Source organism: Coregonus clupeaformis, unplaced genomic scaffold, assembly GCF_020615455.1.
Source record: "Coregonus clupeaformis isolate EN_2021a unplaced genomic scaffold, ASM2061545v1 scaf0161, whole genome shotgun sequence".
Taxonomy (NCBI): domain Eukaryota; kingdom Metazoa; phylum Chordata; class Actinopteri; order Salmoniformes; family Salmonidae; genus Coregonus; species Coregonus clupeaformis.
In genome coordinates, this window is record NW_025533616.1 from 363,969 (window position 1) to 391,095 (window position 27,127).

The 27,127-nt window shown below is 43.7% G+C and overlaps 1 protein-coding gene and 1 pseudogene across 2 annotated transcripts; both read left to right on the forward strand.

Moving 5' to 3' along the window:
• Nucleotides 1-9,804: 9,804 nt before the first annotated feature.
• Nucleotides 9,805-9,922, forward strand: LOC121532428 (annotated as a pseudogene).
• A 1,584-nt stretch (nucleotides 9,923-11,506) lies between these two features.
• si:dkey-29p10.4 (tripartite motif-containing protein 14) lies at nucleotides 11,507-26,363 on the forward strand. Of its 2 annotated transcripts, none has more exons than XM_045213855.1 (11): nucleotides 11,507-11,858; nucleotides 12,596-13,592; nucleotides 14,018-14,153; nucleotides 15,801-15,896; nucleotides 21,609-21,710; nucleotides 22,702-22,848; nucleotides 23,009-23,031; nucleotides 23,466-23,611; nucleotides 24,681-24,895; nucleotides 25,430-25,552; nucleotides 25,717-26,363. In XM_045213855.1, exons 1-11 carry the CDS (start codon nucleotides 11,588-11,590, stop codon nucleotides 25,921-25,923), a joined length of 2,463 nt encoding a protein of 820 aa, XP_045069790.1. In that variant the 5' UTR covers nucleotides 11,507-11,587; the 3' UTR covers nucleotides 25,924-26,363. The 2 variants fall into 2 exon arrangements, with proteins under 2 accessions (XP_045069790.1, XP_045069791.1); XM_045213856.1 differs by lacking the exon at nucleotides 11,507-11,858 and adding an exon at nucleotides 12,090-12,163.
• Nucleotides 26,364-27,127: the final 764 nt, after the last annotated feature.

Below are 27,127 nucleotides of genomic sequence, written 5' to 3' on the forward strand. Positions count from 1 at the left end.
GTATAATAGAGAGCACTGTATAGTAAGGTGAACTTAGTACATGGGAGCCGCCATCTTTATTCATGTCCGCCATTGAATCTCAGATGATGTCACTAATGTATAATAAGAACTAGAGACTATGTCCAAGATGTCCGATTGTTGTTTTCAACGTAATTTACTGACATTCGCATATGCGGATTCATGGGCCATCTATATCCAGGTTGCATCCGGTTGAGGTTTACAAAGCCCAACTTCACACGCGCACTAGCACGAGAGAGACACGCAAGGGAGCAGTGACAACGTCATCACGTCATCCAAAAACATGGCAGACGTTGGATGAATATACCATTTTAATAATCTTTGGCTGTTGGTGAAACAAAATCGGTCTCACCGACAATTATTTATAATAGTTTTGTGTTTTGTGCACAAAGGTTTTGACTAAAGTGTCTTAGTAGGAATTTTCAAATCTGACTTTTCTATGTGGCTGTCTATGGAAATTGTATTTCTGGGCCGGGCAGAAGCAAGACCGTGGGAGCAGTCAAAACTGTGCTTCTATAACAGAACCCTGGCCCCTTGGATTACATAGGCCTACATCTCCAAATACTCATTGTCCAATCAAATCTCACAATCTAAAAATGATGTGTACACCAATAAAATGTTGCAGATCATTACAGCTTTAGATTGTGAGACTTGATTGGACAATGAGTATTTGGAGACGTAGGCCTACATAAATTGGCGATTCAATTCAATTCAACAATTTCAGTCTTCCAGCCCCACGGCCCGGAGTTTGGGAAGGGACCGAGCGTCCCAACGCAGAAACCATGAATGATCCGTCTGTGGAATTGGACTGTCCTCCTGACCATGACTACTGCAACAGTACTGAACTTGCTGCGCTGGATATGTCCCTTGACCACAATGAAGAACTTAGTGTAGAGATAGCAAGGCTCCGAAATCAAATTGAGGAGATAACTATCAGCAGGAAGTTCTGCTTGGAGTGGTTTGCTGGATCTGATGATGAAATAAGGTTTTTCACAAGGTCAATTAAAATGTCCAATGTGTTTTAATATATAGGCCTATGTATTTGAGCTGTCAACAATGACTAGTAGTATTATCTGTTTAAATGTTGCATGTGTGATGTGTGTTGTTGTCAGCTACTGGAAACCTTGAATTTCCCTCGGGATGAGTAAAGTATCTATCTAGGCTATCTACTGGCGCATTAATTGTATTTTAAAATACTGAGAAGAGCAGTAAGCAAAAGGACTGACGTGTGCGTGGTCCAGTTTCTGACCTTAGTGCCACATGTTCTAAGATGTCGTATAACTGTCAATAAGGATGCTAACATGCTTGCAATTTAATGTTGCGTATGGACACTTAACATATAGAAATGTAACACGTATGTCCCACAGGTTTGCGAGTCATGCCCACCTGATGGCCTTTTGGAAGCAGATAGAGCCCAGCCACCTGCAAGATCATACGGGTGACAAGAGACACGAAGTGTAGCAAAGACTGATGAGGCCCCTCACACTGGCAATGCAACGGTGAATATATTTTACAGTTGTTCTTACAAAGCAAGATATATTGCATCATCTTATCATCTCGGAGGAACAGAGAAAGAGGAAACAGCAGGCTGACCGAGCGAGGAGTCGGACACAAGTAAACATAGGAGCTGCCAAATATCTATATGTAGGGGGAGCTCTATAGAGAAAAAAGCGAAGCAATGACCAAAACTGCATAGCGCCCCTTTAATATTACAATGTTGTAAATAAGACAGTTGACAAAATACATTTTAAAATTGTCACGGTTTCGGCCGAGGCTGCCCCTCCTCCTTGTTCGGGGAGGCTTCGGCGGTCGTCGTCCCCGGAGTACTAGCTGCCACCGTTCGATGTTTCATGTTTGTTCGGAGTACTAGCTGCCACCGTTCGATGTTTCATGTTTGTTTGGTTTTGTCTGTTTGTAACACCTGTCCCTTGTTAGTGTTTGATTGTGTTTCCTATTTAAGTTTCGTATGTTGGGTCAGGTGTTATGTGTGATTGTTTTTGTCAGCTGTTTTCATGTTGATGGGGTTTTTCTCTCATACTGTGTTTATTGAGAGTCCGCACTGCGTGCGCCTTTTCTTGTTTTACGCACTGTTGTGTGTGTGCGTTTAGTCGCTCTTGCCTCCCGGTTGGGTTGGCTATTTCTCCATTTGGAGTTCATTTTGACTACTAAAGACTGTTGACGAACACCTTTGTGCCTGCGCTTGATTCCCTGCACCACATCCACACTCAGCGTTCTGACAAAAATGATTGTACAATAATTCATGTGTCTGTTCAGTTACTTTTCATAGAGAGGTATTTTGACATGTATGTGTTAAAGAAAAACAAATCACATCTCTCTTTCAGGGAGCTTAATACAGTGCTGTCTCGGCAAATGCGCTGCACAAAAATGTCATCGTGGGCACAGACAACAAAATCACACCATTCCATGCCTGTGATGAGTAACTGTCCCTGGACTTAATAACAATACAATGGCTTTCCTTCAATTTGTGTAGGCCATAGTCAAATCTCAGGAACTTGCAGTCTATGTAGCTGGCTACATTTGGGCATTTCATTTCAACTAGACCAAATGATGGTGGCTCAAGTGGGTCATATACCAACCCATCAGGCGATGCACCCAGCCAAGGTGCGTCCGGATGCACGACTAGCCCACACTTTTTTAGATTAAGATTTTTTAGAACTGCATAGTCCTTCAATGCACCTGCTTCCATTTCCAGCCCCCTTTTCATTAGTGGTGTTTGTCTTGTCCCTCTGATAATTATTTCTGCCAGTTGTTCTGCTGTGCTTGTACCTCTAACATGGCTTACCTCCCGGAAATGTGAAGCAGTCACTCTCTCCTTCCTCAGTGAATGATGTCAGAGCCACTCGGGTGTTTCACTTTGGCATCTGGTTGCTTCCTCAATCAGGTGCGACTGTGACAAAGTCACAGACAGAGAACTGAGGTGAAGCTTTTCTTGATCCGTCATGATCTCGTATGAACAGTCTGTTGGTTGTAAATGGTAACCGTCCAGTGGCACTTTTGGGAACGGTGGTGCATCCTCATGGATGACAACACACGTGGTCCTCTGTAGCTCAATTGGTAGAGCATGGCACTTGTAACGCCAGGGTAGTGGGTTCGATCCCCGGGACCACCCATACGTAAAAATATTTATGCACACATGACTGTAAGTCGCTTTGGATAAAAGCGTCTGCTAAATGGCATATTATTTATTATTATAACACTGTCAGGTGGAGGTGGTAGGTGTTGATATGACAGGATACTGACAGTTTGTACCTTGCCAAAAATGGAGTCCACGAGTGATTTGTCAGATGTGATGTTCATTCTGCAGATAAGGGGAAGAGAGTCTGGTTCCATGTCAGCATAGGCAGGAAGTGGGTTGAGGGTTGATGGGTCTGGTAGCTCACCGCTGTAGACCTTGTAAAGTGTAGATCTGGAATAACAATATCAGGAAAACTAAAGGGTTCACTAGGAAATACACCAGAATCGAACAGCGATTAATAACATTTATTTCGCAACACATTGTAGGTCTGCCTATTTAATTGGACTCTGCATACCTAATTCCGCTTGCCGGAGTAGCATCTGGTTTGGGCTTCACTACAACCATGGCATCCACAGGTCATGGCTTCACTCCCTGTTTATTTATGAGATGGTATTAAGAGAGATGCTAGTATGCATGTGACACAACTGTCTGGTATTGAAATGATACAAACCATTGTTCGTGGTTTATGCCACTTCTGCTCTGTTTTCAGTGCACGAAAGATACAGGAGGGACGACAGACATGCCACATTCAGAGTAATGGGCAGTCTGATATAGTAATGCAACCAAATGATTGCATATCCCACACCCAGCCACACAGGAACAGGAGCTTTTAACAAGCACAACAGGCTGTGAATCACACAATGTCATCTGAAATACACAGAAGCATCATTTAATGGGTTTTGAAAGACGAGGGTCTACAGCAGCAGGAGTAGGAGCAAAACTTGTTCTTTCTACTTTTTACTGGTGGAAGCAACTTATCTACTGTCTCGTGTCACTTTTGTGCTTTCTGCATCACTTTCCTACTGTCTTGCACCACTTGGCTATACTGTCTCCCACCACTTACCTATTGTCTTGTGCCATTTACCTACAGTGGGGGAAAAAAGTATTTAGTCAGCCACCAATTGTGCAAGTTCTCCCACTTAAAAAGATGAGAGAGGCCTGTAATTTTCATCATAGGTACATGTCAACTATGACAGACAAATTGAGATTTTTTTTCTCCAGAAAATCACATTGTAGGATTTTTTATGAATTTATTTGCAAATTATGGTGGAAAATAAGTATTTGGTCACCTACAAACAAGCAAGATTTCTGGCTCTCACAGACCTGTAACTTCTTCTTTAAGAGGCTCCTCTGTCCTCCACTCGTTAACTGTATTAATGGCACCTGTTTGAACTTGTTATCAGTATAAAAGACACCTGTCCACAACCTCAAACAGTCACACTCCAAACTCCACTATGGCCAAGACCAAAGAGCTGTCAAAGGACACCAGAAACAAAATTGTAGACCTGCACCAGGCTGGGAAGACTGAATCTGCAATAGGTAAGCGGCTTGGTTTGAAGAAATCAACTGTGGGAGCAATTATTAGGAAATGGAAGACATACAAGACCACTGATAATCTCCCTCGATCTGGGGCTCCACGCAAGATCTCACCCCGTGGGGTCAAAATGATCACAAGAACGGTGAGCAAAAATCCCAGAACCACACGGGGGACCTAGTGAATGACCTGCAGAGAGCTGGGACCAAAGTAACAAAGCCTACCATCAGTAACACACTACGCCGCCAGGGACTCAAATCCTGCAGTGCCAGACGTGTCCCCCTGCTTAAGCCAGTACATGTCCAGGCCCGTCTGAAGTTTGCTAGAGTGCATTTGGATGATCCAGAAGAGGATTGGGAGAATGTCATATGGTCAGATGAAACCAAAATATAACTTTTTGGTAAAAACTCAACTCGTCTTGTTTGGAGGACAAAGAATGCTGAGTTGCATCCAAAGAACACCATACCTACTGTGAAGCATGGGGGTGGAAACATCATGCTTTGGGGCTGTTTTTCTGCAAAGGGACCAGGACAACTGATCCGTGTAAAGGAAAGAATGAATGGGGCCATGTATCGTGAGATTTTGAGTGAAAACCTCCTTCCATCAGCAAGGGCATTGAAGATGAAACGTGGCTGGGTCTTTCAGCATGACAATGATCCCAAACACACCGCCCGGGCAACGAAGGAGTGGCTTCGTAAGAAGCATTTCAAGGTCCTGGAGTGGCCTAGCCAGTCTCCAGATCTCAACCCCATAGAAAATCTTTGGAGGGAGTTGAAAGTCCGTGTTGCCCAGCGACAGCCCCAAAACATCACTGCTCTAGAGGAGATCTGCATGGAGGAATGGGCCAAAATACCAGCAACAGTGTGTGAAAACCTTGTGAAGACTTACAGAAAACGTTTGACCTGTGTCATTGCCAACAAAGGGTATATAACAAAGTATTGAGAAACTTTTGTTATTGACCAAATACTTATTTTCCACCATAATTTGCAAATAAATTCATTAAAAATCCTACAATGTGATTTTCTAGAATTTTTTTTCTCATTTTGTCTGTCATAGTTGACGTGTACCTATGATGAAAATTACAGGCCTCTCTCATCTTTTTAAGTGGGAGAACATGCACAATTGGTGGCTGACTAAATACTGTTTTTCCCCACTGTAATTTGCAAATAAATTCATTAAAAATCCTACAATGTGATTTTCTGGATTTTTTTTCCTCATTTTGTCTGTCATAGTTGACGTGTACCTATGATGAAAATTACAGGCCTCTCTCATCTTTTTAAGTGGGAGAACTTGCACAATTGGTGGCTGACTAAATACTTTTTTCCCCCACTGTACCTTCAAACAGTATTGGCAGAGCAGTAGGTGAGTGGTGCAACATTGTAGCCTAGTACCAATAACAACAGTAGAGTGAAGGTTTTGCTCCTAATTCCTCTTGAAAAGTAGAAACATCAAGTACAAAAGCAAGGAAGTTGGGCCATTTGTTTATAAAGAATGAAGTAAAGATTAGTTTTGAGTAGAACATCAGCAGTTTGAAGAATAGCTGAGTGGAATATGTTACTGTCATTGCAGTCATCAAGTCAGGAAAAAGTAGTAATCTCATTATTGTTTACATTTCAAACCAAACTCCAATTTGTTTACAACAGACCCAACAACAAAGCATGGCAATTCCCACTCAGCTACCCTGGTCTGTATTAGGCTACCACTGTTCAGCTACCGTGGAAACCACTAAAGTTCTAAAGTGTTCTCTTAGCAATGGCAACCAAAGCTGTGGTAACATTAAACGAGTAAAACATGTGTTGAACGGAACCTTGAACAAGTTCAACAGAACTTTGAACGTGTCACTTAATCTAGTCCTACTCTCAGCTGGTGTGGTGGCTTTAGTTTCTTCATTGAGCGGTAGCAGTGGGCTCTCACAGAGATCTCATTTCTAGCCCTGTTTTTACCTGATACTTTCATAAAAGTACAAACACATGAAGTGAGAGGTATATACACATGATTCAACTTTATTTAAAGCATGATTAACCTGAAGCAGGACGGAGTCATGACTTAAAACACCAAAGCAAGGCTTCTAGCTCAGGCTAGCTAGCGTTAGCATATTACCTTCAAAGTTGCAAAGAAAATAAGAAACTTAAAATGTGAAGCCTTTATCCAGTTTGCTACGTGGTGTCGTACTGGATGTCCGGACGACCCTCCGTATATCATTAACAGATACTTTAGGCAACTCCAGCAAACACCTTGTAAACTTCATCTCTGCCATCATAACGGTCTACTGTCACGGTCTAATGTTTTTTTTTCCGGTAACCGGACATGCCCAAGCATCCTTACGCCAAGGCGGAAGTGATGCGTGCATAGAGCCTATATAGAGCAGTAATAGTAATGCTATCTTTTTGCAGGCACTCGTTGGCCAAAGCCTATCGGGAAATGTATGTTTTTGGGGGATAAACGCTAAAAATAAGATCTGCGGTAAACAGGCTTAGGAGATCTTATACATTTCAGCTAAAGTAACTTTTTTTGTGAATTTTGAAGAATGTATGTAATCAGAAAAAGCACAAAGGCTTCATAATTCATAAAGGTCATGTTAACTGACTGATATTATCTCATAGAACAAAACTTATATTGATCTCCTAAGCCTCAGAATTTAACGTTTATCCCAAAACCCCATTCATTTCCCCCATAGGTAGCTGTAGCTCATTTCTGTGTTTTAGGACTACAAGCTGGCGAGCTCTATTGGCATTCACACTGAGTTGCCATCTTAGATCAACAGAAACAGTCGGTGGTTGTATTTGATGAACGGTTTATAAAAAAGTAAGGATTTCAGCAAACAAAGAAAGGCACGCAGCTACAGAGGACAAACATAGTTACATGGTAAGGGTTAAAGAATTTACATTTTTTGACGTATCGACTGACAGCGACTCGATGTAGTCAGAGATACAGTCCACACACTCATCGCCACTCCACTCCATTAATGTGATGTACATAATCGTGGAGTTGACAATTCTCAGTTTAGGCAGACTAAAGCCATGGCAAAAATGTTTAGTATGACAGAAAATTAGCTGTAAAACTGCAAAATGTTCTCTCAGCCTCATAGCAAAATGTGTAGAATAGCAGGAAATTAGCTTTAAAAATGAAAAATGTTCTCTGCGTCATTGCAAATTGTATAGATTGTAGGAAGTTAGCTGTTAGCTAAATACACTGCTCAAAAAAATAAAGGGAACACTTAAACAACACAATGTAACTCCAAGTCAATCACACTTCTGTGAAATCAAACTGTCCACTTAGGAAGCAACACTGATTGACGATAAATTTCACATGCTGTTGTGCAAATGGAATAGACAACAGGTGGAAATTATAGGCAATTAGCAAGACACCCCCAATAAAGGACTGGTTTTGCAGGTGGTGACCACAGACCACTTCTCAGTTCCTATGCTTCCTGGCTAATGTTTTGGTCACTTTTTAATGCTGGCGGTGCTTTCACTCTAGTGGTAGCATGAGACGGAGTCTACAACCCACACAAGTGGCTCAGGTAGTGCAGCTCATCCAGGATGGCACATCAATGCGAGCTGTGGCAAGAAGGTTTGCTGTGTCTGTCAGCGTAGTGTCCAGAGCATGGAGGCGCTACCAGGAGACAGGCCAGTACATCAGGAGACGTGGAGGAGGCCGTAAGAGGGCAACAACCCAGCAGCAGGACCGCTACCGCTGCCTTTGTGCAAGGAGGAGCAGGAGGAGCACTGCCAGAGCCCTGCAAAATGACCTCCAGCAGGCCACAAATGTGCATGTGTCTGCTCAAACGGTCAGAAACAGACTCCATGAGGGTGGTATGAGGGCCCGACGTCCACAGGTGGGGGTTGTGCTTACAGCCCAACACCGTGCAGGACGTTTGGCATTTGCCAGAGAACACCAAGATTGGCAAATTCGCCACTGGCGCCCTGTGCTCTTCACAGATGAAAGCAGGTTCACACTGAGCACATGTGACAGACATGACAGAGTCTGGAGACACCGTGGAGAACGTTCTGCTGCCTGCAACATCCTCCAGCATGACCGGTTTGGCGGTGGGTCAGTCATGGTGTGGGGAGGCATTTCTTTGGGGGACCGCACAGCCCTCCATGTGCTCGCCAGAGGTAGCCTGACTGCCATTAGGTACCGAGATGAGATCTTCAGACCCCTTGTGAGACCATATGCTGGTGCGGTTGGCCCTGGGTTCCTCCTAATGTAAGACAATGCTAGACTTCATGTGGCTGGAGTGTGTCAGCAGTTCCTGCAAGAGGAAGGCATTGATGCTATGGACTGGCCCGCCCGTTCCCCAGACCTGAATCCAATTGAGCACATCTGGGACATCATGTCTCACTCCATCCACCAACGCCACGTTGCACCACAGACAGTCCAGGAGTTGGCGGATGCTTTAGTCCAGGTCTGGGAGGAGATCCCTCAGGAGACCATCCGCCACCTCATCAGGAGCATGCCCAGGCGTTGTAGGGAGGTCATACAGGCACGTGGAGGCCACACACACTACTGAGCCTCATTTTGACTTGTTTTAAGGACATTACATCAAAGTTGGATCAGCCTGTAGTGTGGTTTTCCACTTTAATTTTGAGGGTGACTCCAAATCCAGACCTCCATGGGTTGATAAATTTGATTTCCATTGATAATTGTTGTGTGATTTTGTTGTCAGCACATTCAACTATGTAAAGAAAAAAGTATTTAATAAGATTATTTCATTCATTCAGATCTAGGATGTGTTATTTTAGTGTTCCCTTTATTTTTTTGAGCAGTGTATATTTCTGGCCCTTGCTCAGACTTTGCGAAACTGCAGTATGCCACTGCTGGGAATATCAGGTACTGTAAGCTTGTGTCCAGTAGAGTATAGTCCTGTACTATTTAATCAGGAAGCAACTGTCTTTTATGTATTAACATCAATAATATCATGTTGTATTGTTATTTTACTCAAAAGCAGCTTGTATGTGCTTCCCTGCCCTGATAATGTGAACAAAATAAATAACATTCCGGTGTGATATGGGTGCTGTCCGCAAAACTGGTGCTGATAAGTGTGCTGCTGTCGGTCACGTTCGTCTGCCTTTTTTTTTTTTTTACACTAGAAGCTGTCAATCTCTGTATAAATATTTCTGTAATGCCAATATTGAAAGACATAGAGGAGCTGGCAGAGGTCTATTCCAGAGGCTCATCAACTTTATATTGTGTACCAACAGTTTACTCCTTTGCTTACGGCCATACCAGCCTGAATAAACCCGATCTCATCCGTCTCGGCTGGTAAACAGGGTTGGGCCTGGTTAGTACTTGGCTGGCAGACTCCCTGGGAATACCAGGTGCTGTAAGCTTCAGCAGGGTGTGCGCTTGTTTTGTCAGGGAGCAACTGGCTTTTATAAAGAACAGTCATATTCTTTCAGTTCCAATTTGTTAGAGGTGGTGTGGTTGAAATACTATGCCATTCTAATGCTTTATCAGTGCTCCTTGTTTTAATGTGCCTGCTTGGGTGAGTGGGACCTATGAGATAGTCTGGCGAACACTTACCTCAAAGTCCTTTTTTTGTTGTTGTTGAGAACCAATCATTGTTTCAGCTCAATTTCTGAGCGAATACTGCAATTACAAAGGCCTCCTATCCAGACCAGTATGTCAGAGCTCTAACAATGAAAATAAATGTCTTAAAACATGGAAGGCAGTCGGGGAGGAGGCAAGATCAGGTGAGACCATTCTAGCCAATGAGAGGGCAGATACGTGTGAACAATAGGCACAACTAGTGTTTTTTCTAAAAGTTGCCGTGATGTCACGTGTCCTCCTTAAATCAGTACACTCAGAACAACCTAATCATTACCAAACTTCTATTCGAGCGATTACATTTTTTTGTTAACCAAATTCGACGCTGTGATTGACCTCCATACAAAAACTTGTCGATTGATGAGCAAAATTTTTTATTTTAAAACACCACCTGCTGGAGAAGACAGATTTTGGGCCCAGTCATCCCTCTGGCTTCTCCTTTTCCTCTCTGGTCGTGTCAGCCAGGCTACCTTTGAGTGGGACTGGGGAGGGGATGCACATTTTAGTTTTTTTGCCATAGCACTACACAAACACAGCTGATTCTAATAATCAAAGCTTGATGATGAATTTATTATTTTAATCAGCTGTGTAGTGCTAAAAAAAACTAAAACGTGCACCCCCTCCCCAGTCCCCAGGATCGAGATTGGGAAAAGGCTGCTGTAGGCCCTATTTTGAAGTGTTTGTCTGATCTGTTTCTGAATGCATTACTACATTCAGAAGTGTTTGTCCTCAGGTAGCTCAATTGGTAAAGTAATGGTGCTTGTAACGCCAGGGTAGTGGGTTCGATCCCCGGGACCACCCATACGTAAAAATGTATGCACACATGACTGTAAGTCGCTTTGGATAAAAGCGTCTGCTAAATGGCATATTATTATATTATGTCCCAGCTCCAAAAGCCCAGGCCACCTTGGATAATTTAAACTATGAATGAAACACAGAACACGTAATGGCATTGTTCAGTAAATCTGATTTAAGAAATAACTGTAAGGTTAGAGTAGGCCTATGTTCAGAGATTAACTTCCACAATCTATGTTACAAAACATTCAAAATCTATGAAATGTGAAGTCAAAATGGTGTGTGTGAGAGAGAGAGAGAGAGAGAGGCCAGTATGCTTTTAACCCTTGGGTACCTTACAATCATAGCAATCCAAAAACTGCTGGGTAGGGCACCAAGTATGCATTATTTTTCCTCATGTATTTGTTTTCTTCAAATAATGACACTAGGCCAGGCCACTGCGTAGTTTGATCTGTAGGCCTAACAACATGTATTCGGGTAAAACAAGAGATTGTGTTACTGTATCTTTAAGTGTGGGGCACAGTGGGCGGACTAGACTGGGTACGTAATTCAAACACTTGGCTCCTCCTAATTTGACATTTTCGTTTCCTGACTGTCTACTCTGTCGTGTTGTTGACAAAAAACGAAACAAATATCGCTTTTTACCGGGCAAGATGGGTGCGTCGTTGGATACCCCGTCCTGCGAGCCCCCGGTGTGTTCTTTATGCCACGGTATTTGTCGGAATCCGCCCGCGCTGAGATGCAAACATTTTTTCTGCTATTGCTGCATACAGGAGTTATGGAGCGGTTCGCCCACCGGTCCCTACTACTGTCCCGAGTGCAAGGAGGAGTACAAGACATTACCGTTTGGGTTTAAGAGAGACACAACCGCAAGGCCGTGGCGAGATGAAGCGCCTGCACATACACGCACCACCGCAGCCACAGGTAACTTCCTAAATTCCCCAGACAAGTTCCGCCCATGCGCGATTAGCCTGGGGACAAGGGGTGTATTCATTACGCCGATTCTGTTGCAAAATGTTTCGTCTGTTACAAAACGTTTTGCAACACAAACCGTTTACTTCAAACGGAAAACGAAAAGAGAGTTTCTATTGGACAAATTCTGGTATGTTTCGTTCCGTTTGCTCTGTCAGCTTCCGTTTGGTTCTTAAACGGTAAACAGTTTCCGTTGCAAGACATAATGAATACACCCCAGGTTGGCTGGCTAGTCATGGGAACGAACATTTCCAAAGGTATGCTACTGCTGGGAAATATGTAAATTACGTGTCTAATGGTACTAGGCCTACAGTAAAACAATAACCGATTGTTAACACGTTGTTTTAATATGGTGATGATGACTTGGCTATGATTGGAACATTAACAACAGCATTATATTGACTGACGCCCACGAGTAACGACACAGGTCGAAGTCTACTGTAGTCTAGTCACTTGCCTTATAATCAATAGACCTTATTCTATTCTATCTAAAGATATTATGTTTATTTGTAAATATTTTTTAACTCTGCATCGTTGGGAAGGCTTGTAAGCAAGCACCTGTTGTATTCAGTGCGTGACAATTTTTTATTTATTTGATTTAGCTAGGGTTTGTGCCCTTTTGATGTATCCTAAATGGGCCTAATCACTACTAATTTATTTGTGTTATGTGTGTCTTGTTGGGTATATAGGCAGAGCCAATGAAGTGGAAGTCATTGAGATCAATCCATTGGGCTGGACCCTTGGGAAGAGAACCTCCATATCTCTATCCAAGCGTCTGTTGGGGAAGAGACCTGCCAGTTCACCTGTCCCAGGTGGCCATCGTCACGACAACAAGAGACAAGCCACTGGCAGCTCCTCTTCCTCCCACTCCAAGGGACAGGCAGGTGACAGTAAAATACCCACCACTTCCTCTTCCTCCTCTTCAGCCAATCAGAACACGTCGTCTGACGTTGAGTTGTCCAGTGAGGAGGAGGCGCCAGCAGCACCGTTCTCCTTAGCAACCAAACCGTCTAGTAAAAAGTCTGCCACTGCCAGAGGTCCGGACCTGACATGTGATAGGTCTAGGTCCCCTAGGAGAGACCCACCCATTGAGCTGGACGAACCCCCTGCTACAACAGAACCTCTTACAAGAGAACCCCTGAATGACCCTAGAAAATCACCTGAACCAGCAGCAGCAGGTAGCATCAACAACACATCGCCAAGAAGAATCACCGTCATTGAACTGGACCCACCGCCACCCCCTGTGAGAGAACCCCACACACCCGCCAAGAAATCTGCTGAAACTACCCAAACAACCCGTTTACATTTAGTCACCCCTACAAAGGAGAAGCCTGTTGAAGCTGAGAGGGAGACACTTCCAGAGATCCACAACAGATCCCCTGGTCTAATCAGCACCTCCACCTCTCCTACCCGTGCTGCCAACAACCTGTCCCCTGGACGTACCAATCTGTCCCCTGGACGTACTAACCTGTCCCCCAGCCTGGCTCGCCAGACCTCCAGCCAGACCTCTAGGGAGACCCTCCTGCCCTGCCACTACTGCCCCAGCCAGGGCTCTCTCCCTGCGGTGAAGACCTGCCTGGTGTGTGGGGCCTCCATGTGCTCCGACCACCTCCGCCCCCACCTGGAGTCCCCTGTCTTCCAGAGCCACACCCTGGTACCCGCCGTGGAGGACATCTCACCCTGGAGGTAAGGTTTCAATCTCAATTGCATTTCCTTGCATCATCTCTTCTCCTCCTCCTCCTCCTTCTCAAAACCCATTGGATGATAAGGTCAGTTGCGAGGAGAGAGGAAATGTATTTTGTATGTTGATGGTGTTTTGCACTTGTACTCTCAACTGTTCTACCATGTGTGCTTTCTGTTGTATATGTGTAGGTATTATTTTTGTCTGTGTTCAAACCTTATCAAACAGCATCATGGTGCCCCATGTGAATTTCCTTTTCAAATTCCTAACAACTTCGGATGGTATTGCAGTAATGTCTTGATTCTTGTAATACTTTTGTGTTTCAACATTTCATTAAGTTGATAATTGTTATTTGATGGATTATTTGACAAATCATTATACAACTGGCAGCAACAAGCTGAATTACAAGTACAACTTACATTACCATCAGGTGCCCGGAACACCAGGAGATGAACCGGATCTACTGCCAGCAGTGTAGCGTGTGTGTCTGCACCGTTTGTACCGTGATCGGGTCGCACCGGGAGCACGCCTGCGTCAGCATCAGAGAGGCCGAGAGGGAGCTGAGGGTGAGAAACAGAGGAGGGAGGATTACCTAACTATTACCAAACACTAAAAACGTACCTCATCACATCCCAGTTGTATGAGCTATAGTATTAATGTTGTCCAACTAAAGGATCGTAGTGGTGAATAACCATATCACAAGCGTTTATAGTATGAATACATATTTCAGAGAACAAAAGCATGTTTTCTATTGATGGTAGGATGATGACACTATGTTTTGTCTTGCAGGGGAATCTGAAACAGGATGATGACACTGTTTTTTGTCTTGCAGGGGAATCTGAAACAGGATGATGACACTATGTTTTGTCTTGCAGGGGAATCTGAAACAGGATGATGACACTGTTTTTTGTCTTGCAGAGGAATCTGAAACAGGATGATGACACTATGTTTTGTCTTGCAGGGGAATCTGAAACAGGATGATGACACTATGTTTTGTCTTGCAGGGGAATCTGAAACAGGATGATGACACTATGCTTTTGTCTTGCAGGGGAATCTGAAACAGGATGATGACACTATGTTTTGTCTTGCAGGGGAATCTGAAACAGGATGATGACACTATGTTTTGTCTTGCAGGGGAATCTGAAACAGGATGATGACACTATGTTTTGTCTTGCAGGGGAATCTGAAACAGGATGATGACACTATGTTTTGTCTTGCAGGGGAATCTGAAACAGGATGATGACACTATGTTTTGTCTTGCAGGGGAATCTGAAACAGGATGATGACACTATGTTTTGTCTTGCAGGGGAATCTGAAACAGGATGATGACACTATGTTTTGTCTTGCAGGGGAATCTGAAACAGGATGATGACACTATGTTTTGTCTTGCAGGGGAATCTGAAACAGGATGATGACACTATGTTTTGTCTTGCAGGGGAATCTGAAACAGGATGATGACACTATGTTTTGTCTTGCAGGGGAATCTGAAACAGGATGATGACACTATGTTTTGTATTGCAGGGGAATCTGAAACAGGATGATGACACTATGTTTTGTCTTGCAGGGGAATCTGAAACAGGATGATGACACTATGTTTTGTCTTGCAGGGGAATCTGAAACAGGATGATGACACTATGTTTTGTCTTGCAGGGGAATCTGAAACAGGATGATGACACTATGTTTTTTGTCTTGCAGGGGAATCTGAAACAGGATGATGACACTATGTTTTTTGTCTTGCAGGGGAATCTGAAACAGGATGATGACACTATGTTTTGTATTGCAGGGGAATCTGAATCAGGATGATGACACTATGTTTTGTATTGCAGGGGAATCTGAAACAGGATGATGACACTATGTTTTGTATTGCAGGGGAATCTGAAACAGGATGATGACACTAGGTTTTGTCTTGCAGGGGAATCTGAAACAGGATGATGACACTATGTTTTGTATTGCAGGGGAATCTGAATCAGGATGATGACACTATGTTTTGTATTGCAGGGGAATCTGAAACAGGATGATGACACTATGTTTTGTCTTGCAGGGGAATCTGAAACAGGATGATGACACTATGTTTTGTCTTGCAGGAGAATCTGAAACAGGATGATGACACTATGTTTTGTCTTGCAGGGGAATCTGAAACAGGATGATGACACTATGTTTTGTATTGCAGGAGAATCTGAAACAGGATGATGACACTATGTTTTGTCTTGCAGGGGAATCTGAAACAGGAGATGAAGAAGATGCAGGAAACAGAACAGTCATTAATGAGCAGAGTGACTGAGATTACAGAGAAGAAACTGAGATTCCAGGTAAGAAGACAGGACCTTAGTTGGACCAGGTATTTTAAGTCTGACCTGGAGCAAAATCCTACTGTATCCCCCCTAGACCTTTAAAACCAGGGTCCATGATGACAACTGCATTAGACTCACCACTACACTGGCTGTATCTGTATGTAAGGCGTTTTGGATACAACTATGTTCCCTGTTCCCTGTTTAGTAACTGATTTTACATTGGAAGTTGACGCCCTCTTGTTTCTCGCTTCCGCATTGTCTCCGTGCTGCTGTGCTGTTTGCTGCTACTTGGCTACCTGCCAAACTATTCACGTTTTACTTTTAATAAACGTTTAATCAATCTCTGTGTTCAACAAATTTACCAACTTTTTAGTTTTGTCCTCACTCATCTTTTTTTCGTTAAACTTTTTCACCCCGGACGTTTTATCCCGAGACAGAAGAGTCATTTTCCTGTGCGTTTTTGCTGCCAACTTTACTTTATTTTTCCTTTTTTCCATCGCAACTTTTTTCCCTCATTCAACTTTTTCACTCCGGACGCTTTATCTGGACATGGTTCGTCAACATCTTCAACAGCCGAGCTAAGTAGTAACATTAACATGATGTCTTCTAATTGCAGTCGCTGTACTCATAATATACAGGAGAACGATCGCCTTACGGCGAGAATAGCTGTGCTACAAGCCCAGCTTCAGACGCTAATCGTTAGGCAAGGGTAATTTCAGTGTAGGAAAGGAAGAAACAGCGTCTGTGCCACCAGTAAGTACAGATAGTAACGTTAGTATAAATCCCCCGCACAGTCCCCCGAGCCGGACAACTTTCTCATGGCTTCTGGAGGGAAATACTGTTGGAATGATCAACCGGTGTCAAGCTCATTCAGCCGACAGAAACTTTCAACCGGTTTTCCCCATTATGTAGCGAGTCGGAGTCTGAGTCTGAGTCTTCTCTTGTCTCTACTCCTCCCGTTACGGGGTCTGAGACGCCGAAGGCTCCCACCATTAGCTCTGACAAATTGAAAACCCTAGTCATTGGCGACTCCATTACCCGCAGTATTAGACTTAAGAAGAATCACCCAGCGATCATACACTGTTTACCAGGGGGCAGGGCTACCGACGTTAAGGCTAATCTAAAGATGGTGCTGGCTAAAAGCTAAAACTGGCGAAGTGTAGAGAGTATAGAGATATTGTTATCCACGTCGGCACCAACGATGTTAGGATGAAACAGTCAGAGGTCACCAAGTGCAACATAGCTTCAGCGTGTAAATTAGCTAGAAAGATGTGTCGGCACCGAGTAATTGTCTCTGGCCCCCCCTCCCAGTTAGGGGGAGTGACGAGCTCTACAGCAGAGTCTCAGCACTCAATCGCTGGTTGAAAACTGTTTTCTGCCCCCTCCCAAAAGATAGAATTTGTAGATAATTGGCCCTCTTTCTGGGACTCACCCACAAACAGGACCAAGCCTGACCTGCTGATGAGGGACGGACTCCATCCTAGCTGGAGGGGTGCTCTCATCTTATCTACCAACATAGATAGGGCTCTAACTCCTCTAGCCCCACAGTGAAATAGGGTGCAGGCCAGGCAGCAGGCTGTTAGCCAACCTGCCAGCTTAGTGGAGTCTGCCAATAGCACAGTCAGTGTAGTCAGCTCAGCCATACCCATTGAGACTGTGTCTGTGCCTCGACCTAGGTTGGGCAAAACTAAACATGGCGGTGTTCACCTTAGCAATCTTATTAGGATAAAGACCTCCTCCATTCCTGCCATTATTGAAAGAGATCGTGATACCTCACATCTCAAAATAGGGTTACTTAATGTTAGATCCCTCACTTCAAAGGCAGTCATAGTCAATGAACTAATCACTGATCATAATCTTGATGTGATTGGCCTGACTGAAACATGGCTTAAGCCTGATGAATTTGCTGTGTTAAATGAGGCCTCACCTCCTGGTTACACTAGTGACCATATTCCCCGTGCATCCCGCAAAGGCGGAGGTGTTGCTAACATTTACGATAGCAAATTTCAATTTACAAAAAAAAAATGGCGTTTCGTCTTTTGAGCTTCTAGTCATGAAATCTATGCAGCCTACTCAATCACTTTTATAGCTACTGTTTACAGGCCTCCTGGGCCATATACAGCGTTCCTCTCTGAGTTTCCTGAATTCCTATCAGACCTTGTAGTCATAGCAGATCATATTCTAATTTTTGGTGATTTTAATATTCCATGGAGAAGTCCACAGACCCACTCCAAAAGTCTTTCGGAGCCATCATCGACTCAGTGGGTTTTGTCAACATGTCTCTGGACCTACTCACTGCCACAGTCATACTCTGGACCTAGTTTTGTCCCATGGAATAAATGTTGTAGATCTTAATGTTTTTCCACAAAATCCTGGACTATCGGACCACCATTTTATTACGTTTGCAATCGCAACAAATAATCTGCTCAGACCCCAACCAAGGAGCATCAAAAGTCGTGCTATAAATTCTCAGACAACACAAAAATTCCTTGATGCCCTTCCAGACTCCTTCTGCCTACCCAAGGACGTCAGAGGACAAAAATCAGTTAACCACTTAACTGAGGAACTCAATTTAACCTTGCGCAATACCCTAGATGCAGTTGCACCCCTAAAAACGAAAAAACATTTGTCATAAGAAACTAGCTCCCTGGTATACAGAAAATACCCGAGCTTTGAAGCAAGCTTCCAGGAAATTGGAACGGAAATGGCGCCACACCAAACTGGAAGTCTTCCGACTAGCTTGGAAAGACAGTACCGTGCAGTACCGAAGAGCCCTCACTGCTGCTCGATCATCCTACTTTTCCAACTTAATCGAGGAAAATAAGAACAATCCAAAATTTCTTTTGATACTGTTGCAAAGCTAACTAAAAAGCAGCATTCCCCAAGAGAGGATGGCTTTCACTTCAGCAGTAATAAATTCATGAACTTCTTTGAGGAAAAGATCATGACCATTAGAAAGCAAATTACGGACTCCTCTTTGAATCTGCGTATTCCTCCAGGGCTTAGCTGTCCTGGATCTGCACAGCTCTGCGAGGGCCTGGGATCGGGAGAGACACTTAAGTGTTTTAGTACTATATCTCTTGACACAATGATGAAAATAATCATGGCCTCTAAACCTTCAAGCTGCATACTGGATCCTATTCCTACTAAACTGCTGAAGGAGCTGCTTCCTGTGCTTGGCCCTCCTATGTTGAACATAATAAACAGCTCTCTATCCACCGGATGTGTACCAAACTCACTAAAAGTGGCAGTGATAAAGCCTCTCTTGAAAAAGCCAAACCTTGACCCGGAAAATATAAAAAACTATCGGCCTATATCGAATCTTCCATTCCTCTCAAAAATTTTAGAAAAAGCTGTTGCGCAGCAACTCACTGCCTTTCTGAAGACAAACAATGTATACGAAATGCTTCAGTCTGGTTTTAGACCCCATCATAGCACTGAGACTGCACTTGTGAAGGTGGTAAATGACCTTTTAATGGCGTCAGACCGAGGCTCTGCATCTGTCCTCGTGCTACTAGACCTTAGTGCTGCCTTTTGACACTACTCGATCACCACATTCTTTTGGAGAGACTGGAAACCCAAATTGGTCTACACGGACAAGTTCTGGCCTGGTTTAGATCTTACCTGTCGGAAAGATATCAGTTTGTCTCTGTGAATGGTCTGTCCTCCGACAAATCAACTGTACATTTCGGTGTTCCTCAAGGTTCCGTTTTAGGACCACTACTGTTTTCACTATATATTTTACCTCTTGGGGATGTTATTGAAAACATAATGTTAACTTTCACTGCTATGCGGATGACACACAGCTGTACATTTCAATGAAACATGGTGAAGCCCCAAAATTGCCCTCGCTAGAAGCCTGTGTTTCAGACATAAGGAAGTGGATGGCTGAAAACTTTCTACTTTTAAACTCGGACAAAACAGAGATGCTTGTTCTAGGTCCCAAGAAACAAAGAGATCTTCTGTTAAATCTGACAATTCATCTTGATGGTTGTAAAGTCGTCTCAAATAAAACTGTGAAGGACCTCGGCGTTACTCTTGACCCTGATCTCTCTTTTGACGAACATATCAAGACTGTTTCAAGGACAGCTTTTTCCATCTACGTAACATTGCAAAAATCAGAAATTTTCTGTCCAAAAATGATGCAGAAAAATTAATCCATGCATTTGTTACTTCTAGGTTAGACTACTGCAATGCTCTACTTTCGGCTACCGGATAAAGCACTAAATAAACTTCAGTTAGTGCTAAATACGGCTGCTAGAATCCTGACTAGAACCAAGAAATTTGATCATATTACTCCAGTGCTAGCTTCCCTACACTGGCTTCCTGTTAAGGCAAGGGCTGATTTCAAGGTTTTACTGTTAACCCATAAAGCGTTACATGGGCTTGCTCCTACCTATCTTTCCGAGTTGGTCCTGCCGTACATACCAATACGTACGCTACGGTCACAAGACGCAGGCCTCCTAATTGTCCCTAGAATTTCTAAGCAAACAGCGGGAGGCAGGGCTTTCTCCTATAGATCTCCAATTTTATGGAACAGTTTGCCTACCCATGTGAGAGACGCAGACTCGGTCTCAACCTTTAAGTCTTTACTGAAGACTTATCTCTTCAGTAGGTCATATGATTGAGTGTAGTCTGGCCCAGGAGTGTGAAGGTGAACGGAAAGGCTCTGGAGCAACGAACAGCCCTTGCTGTCTCTGCCAGGCCGGTTCCCCTCTCTCCACTGGGGTTCTCTGCCTCTAACCCTGTTACAGGGGCTGAGTCACTGGCTTGCTGGTGCTCTTTCATGCCGTCCCTAGGAGGGGTGCGTCACTTGAGTGGGTTGAGTTACTGACGTGATCTTCCTGTCTGGGTTGGCGCCCCCCTTGGTTTGTGCTGTGGTGGAGACCTCTGTGGGCTATACTCGGCCTTGTCTCAGGATTGTAAGTTGGTGGTTGAGGATATCCCTCTGGTGGTGCGGGGGGCTGTGCTTTGGCAGAGTGGGTGGGGTTATATCCTTCCTGTTTGGCCCTGTCCGGGGTTTCTTCGGATGGGGCCACAGTGTCTCCGGACCGCTCCTGTCTCAGCCTCCAGTATTTATGCTGCAGTAGTTTATGTGTCGGGGGGCTGGGGTTAGTTGGTTATACCTGGAGTACTTCTCCTGTCTTATCCAGTGTCCTGTGTGAATTTAAGTATGCTCTCTCTAATTCTCTCGTTCTCTCTTTCTCTCTGAGAACCTGAGCCCTAGGACCATACGTCAGGACTACCGGGCATGCTGACACCTTGCTGTCCCCAGTCCGCCTGGCCTTGCTGCTATTCCAGTTTCAACTGTTCTGCCTGCGTGTTCGAAACCCCCTACCTGTCCCAGACCTGCTGTTTTCAACTCTTAATGATCGGCTATGAAAAGCCAACTGAGATTTATTCCTGATTATTATTTGACCATGCTTGTCACTTATGAACATTTTTGAACATCTTGGCATGGTTCTGTTATAATCTCCACCCGGCACAGCCAGAAGAGGACTGGCCACCCTCATAGCCTGGTTCCTCTCTAGGTTTCTTCCTAGGTTTTGGCCTTTCTAGGGAGTTTTTCCTAGCCACCGTGCTTCTACACCTGCATTACTAGCTGTTTGGGGTTTTAGGCTGGGTTTCTGTAAAGCACTTCGAGATATTAGCTGATGTAAGAAGGGCTATATAAAATAAAATTGATTGAAAATTGATTGATATGTCAACACTGATTCCTCCTCTCCCCAGATGTTGCTGGGAGAGGCGCGTGCCGGGGTGCAGCAGCGGTACGGGGCCATGAAGGAGGCCTTGCAGCAGGAGGAGACCACGGCCCTGCTGTGTGTGACTCGGGTAAAGAAGGGAGAGAACATGCTCAACTCTATCCTAAAAAAAAATAATAATAATGAAACAGTGCTTGGAAGTCAACAGTCAACTGAAATGTATGTGTTCTAGTAGGATATGTTGCCTTTTTAAGCTAAAAAAAACAACAAGAAAAACAAAGCCTTTAATTGCAACTGCATTAAGAGAGTGATGGGTGAATCAGGTGTGTCGGTGCAGGTCTAGAACAAAAACGTGGGCTGTACTTCCTGTAGTGACACTTGTCGCTCTCTTAATTGACTGGCGCCCAATAGTAGGCTTTGATTGAAGCTCAATGTTAAATTAAAATCTCCCTACCATCATATCTAAGCCAATATGACACCAATGTCGATGAAAATGAGCAAATCACCTTGATTGGAGGTACACAACACACTCCCTGCCTCTCCTCATGAGCCGTCCGGCCGTTAACCAGAACCACATACTGGATTTTGAACAAGGTCGTTAGCATTAGTCAAAGAAATAAAATGTATGTCCCTGACCTAGCTCAGTATCTAGGTGTCCATAAAGGGACCATCAGACTTGCCACCTTTCGGACTGAATACGTTTGTAGGGGCAACAGTTTTGATTAAATGTGTAATTTATTGCTTTCACGTGCTCATTTCTGTCCATTAAGAACCAAAGATGTGCTACCTTTTTTGTAGCATTTCTGACAATGCTAACATATTTTTTTTAGCCAAAGCTCAGAGTTCTAACACTGTGTCGCAACTCGGTTGCTCGGCAACAACACAGCTACACTACATGGCCAAAAGTATGTGGACACCTGCTGGTCGAACAACTCATTCCAAAATCACGGGCGTTCATCTGGAGTTGTTGTTGGTACCTTTGGTGCTCATGTGAATTTCCTTTCTTTTTTTTCGGCCTCAGACCGACCAATGCCTACTTCTCAATTAAAACGTAGTTTAAAAAAAAATTAGTACAGTAGTGAGTTTTTTTTTTTCAATTGTTATGTGCTGTGTGTACCCAGGAGGAGAGCAGAGCAGTGGGGGGGCTGGAGGAACAGCTGACCCAGCTCCAGGAGACCCTCTCCTCCCTCCAAAGGGGTCTTCATACTCTGGAGGGGCTGGCCGACACCCGGGGGGCTGCACGCGTACAGGAGCAGTCCTTCATCGTGGTACTTACTTGACTTACTTAATCCTCTTAGTTCCTGGAGGAACATAGGGCACGTACTAAATGGTACTATTGTATGGAGAGTGTGTTTACATACCGGAACTAATTACATGTAACATCCATGTACCCATGTTTTTCCCGATCTTTTCTTTTGTTCGTTACAGGAGTACAGTAAGATAACCAAAAGGTAAGCAGCTATTATAAATGACGATGGGCTACTTCTCATATAGTTTCTAAGAGAGAAATGAAGTCCTACCAAGTCAGCAGAACTGAGTCGGTGTGTTAAGCAGAAAGTCTAAGAGCTCTTATATAATTATAGAAGACGCTTCGCTTCATTTTCTAAATTACTCAGACCACTATTCCCCAACATCCCTCCTACAGATTAAGTGCCTTGGTGAAAGTATGTATGCTACGTTTTCTGTAGATCAGGCGACATTCACTGTCGTAGCGTTATGACATGTATGGATACCGTGGTTAGTTTCAGGTATATTTACAGAATGAAAATAGCTGTAGTATGGTTTGACAAATAGATTCTTAGTAATAGTATTACAGCCTGTATTGAGAGTAAACCTCATATCCTGTCTCCTCTTCCTCTTCCTCTTCCTGCTCCGCCCTCTCCAGTGTGTCTGAGAGCTGTTCTGTGGAGGAGCTGGAGGCTCCAGAGGAGGTGGACAAGGCCAGGCTGGGATGCCTACAGGAGTGGACATCGAGGCGGCTGAACTCCGTGGTCATCTCCCTGCCTGACCGGGACCCCTTCAGGCTGCTCTGTAAGTCACCCCCAATCTCATACAGTACCTACACCATGTGTTCCCAAACTTTTTTGGCCTCATTACTATATAAAAAAAAAAAAAAAAACATATATGCGACCCCGCCATGTGAAATATGTGATGTAATCAACGGCCAATGTTTACTTTTTTAATTTGGGCTATGACCATATATATTCCAAATCAGTCTGACAGTACTTGACAGTATTTCATTCTGAAGGAAGTGGTTTGAAGTGACTGAAATGCATCAGAAAGGTATTGGGAAATGCAGATGTTCAGGCAATAATTTTGCATGATTATCTGTGTCGAAAATAACATAATTGATGATGTTCTTTTCCCCCCCTAGTCTGATTTAGTGCTTGGTCTTGTCTAGTCTGTTGTAATGAGTCGTGCACGGCTTGGCCATTGTAGAGGGAACGACTCATGAGAGTCTTATCTGTCAGCGATGGGGTCGTAATATGTTGTAGCTTAAACCGTTCAGAAGATAGAGCCACATTTGTAGGAAGAAAACAGAAAACAGCTGGTTATTACAACTGCTGCTACCCGAGTTTACTGATGTTCTATGAACCAAGCGCGATTTTTTTATTTCATTGTTTCTCTTGCGGTCCCATTTTAATATCAGGCGACCCCTAGTTTGGGAAACACTGCCCTACACCATACCAGCTCCCTACTCAAAAGGAAGTGGATATTCAGCCATGGGTATTAAAATAGGTTACGGTTAGGATGACCATTTAGGGTTTAGGTAAGGCATAGGGTTAGCGAACCGCCATCCGGAACCATTCAAAATCTGCCAGTCTATATCAATCACCGCACCAGACAAGTTCAATGCCAATGACTATGGGTCGTTTTTGACTGACAAACCTCTTTTGCTCATGCCCCTCTTGTGTGTTCTGTGTAAAGGGCCTTTACCTTGGTATTCATTTAATATTTATTCATTTAATATTTATTTGCGTTCTGTGTAAATGGCACCAGCCTCTACCTTGGTATTCATTCAATATATCTTTGTGTTCTGTGTAAATGGCACCAGCCTCTACCTTGGTATTCATTCAATATCTCTGTGTGTTCTGTCCAGATGGTACCAGCCCCCGTCTGGACCCGGACACTGCCCACCCCAAGCTGCTCCTCTCTGAGGAGAACAGGAAGGTGTCTTACAGCGAGGTCCAGCAGGCCTACCCAGAGCAGGGGGCTCGCTTTAGCTCCTTCCCCCAGGTCTTGGCCTCTAAACCCTTGGAGGAAGGCCGTGCGTACTGGGAGGTGGAGGTGGAGAAGGACGAGGGCAAATGGAAGGTAAGAGATCAGAGGGTGTACCATTGCTATTAGTTTCTTAGCATCTGCTAAATGGCATTTTATTCTAATATGTTATAATAATAAATAATAATAATATGCCATTTAGCAGACGCTTTTATCCAAAGCGACTTACAGTCATGCGTGCATACATTTTTGTGTATGGGTGGTCCCGGGGATCGAACCCACTACCTTCGCGTTACAAGCGCCGTGCTCTACCAGCTGAGCTACAGAGGAGATTAGATTTTATTACAGAGGAGATTAGATTTTATTGCCATGTACAAATATTAAAAAGGTAAAACATCACATAGCATATAGCTAGTAACGCATCATAACATAAACAACATCATCAACAACATAAACACATTTCACATTTCACATTCCTATTGCATTTAACTAAGCCCTGTCAAGAGTACATCATTGATTTTTAATTTTTGGGAACCCTTTATTGGCACTATTTTAGCTAAATCAAATGTACCAAAATAAAATCACACTGCCTAGTACAGCATTGTCATAGACCATTGCGCTTGTCTACAGGTGGGAGTCTGCGAGGGTCAGATCGGCCGTAAGGGCCAGAAAGACACCTGCCGTATCGGGTTCAACCCCTATTCTTGGTGCCTGCTGAGTGAGAGGGGGCAGATTGAAGCCCTGCACGACAAGGTATGCGGAAGTGATAACTGATATGGATGCTTCCATAGAATTACATATAGAAGTGAATAAGATCTATGTGGACGCTTCTCTGTACAACACCAAGATAAATTCCTAGGCAAATTTGCTGCATTGCAATAAAGTTTTCTCTCATTCTGATTCCTCTGATTCTGAAGGTGGCTGTCCCTGTGGAGGTCGATGGGCTGGAGAGGGTAGGGGTGTTGCTGGATTTCGAGGAGGGTAGCCTGTCGTTCTATAAAGTGGCACAAGGGGACGCTCTGAGCTTGCTCCATTGTTTTAAACAGAGGTTCAGTGAACCACTGTATCCTGCTCTAGCTGTGTCCAAAACACAACTCACCATCACTGATCTGTTCCACTGTTGAGTCAGACTAGTTGCAAGGACACTTCAGTTCTGCATAAATCTTAAAGGGGCAATCTGGGATTCATACGACAACAAGCGGTCAACCCGACACTTTTTTTTGTAAACAGCTGATGAGTGGGGCTGGAGAAACGAATAGTTCCATACAGGCTCCGTAGAATAATGCACAGTGGGAACGTTCAGTTCTACATAGATCATAACGTTTTAATAATAACATTTTCGTGTAAGCAAAAAAAAATAATGTTTTTTATAAATGTCAATCAAACAGAGGATCACAAAGAGAAATCTCAATGCAGAGATAATCTTAAAGATTTTTATGTATCATTGTTTTAAAATGTGATGTAATGAGAAACATAAATACACTGATGGACAAACATTAGGAACACCTGCTCTTTCCATGACATAGACTGACAAGGTGAATACAGGTGAAAGTTATGATCCATTATTGGTGTCTCCTGTTAAATCCACTTCAATCAGTGTAGATGAAGGGGGAGAGACAGGTTAAAGAAGGATTTTTAAGCCTTGAGACAATAGAGACTTGGATTGTGTATGTGTGCCATTCAGAGGGTGAATGGGTAAGACAAAATATTTAAGTGCCTTTGAACGGGGTATGGTAGTAGGTGCCGGTTGGAGTGCAACACTTCTGGGGTTTTCACACTCAACAGTTTCCCGTGTGTATCAAGAATGGTCCAGCACCCAAAGGACATCCAGCCAACTTGACACAACTGTGGGAAGCATTGGAGTCAACATGGGCCAGCGTCCCTGTGGAACGCTTTCGACACCTTGTAGAGTCCATGCCATGACGAATTGAGGCTGTTCTGAGTTGTTTTAGTTTCAAACATATACACACAAGACCAACTTTAATGTTGTTGTTTTTTTTATACTGTACACTCAGAACAATATTTTTTTTAATTATTGTATGTATAATATGGACTGTGATGATTACGATGAATGAATGGTCGACAGAAAAATCCATGGAGTTACACACTTCTAACACTAGGTGGCAGTGTTGATCAATACCGCATTAAGCAGATGGTCTCAGGAACAGGCTGGCTGCAGCTGAAACCTCTTACAACAGTAGGGGTGAGTGGGGTAAATTGAGCAATTTGTTTACATTTAGCATCACTACATCAAGGGAAATATAGTATTCTTTCTAACAAATATATCTACATATACACTACCGTTCAAAAGTTTGGGGTCACTTAGAA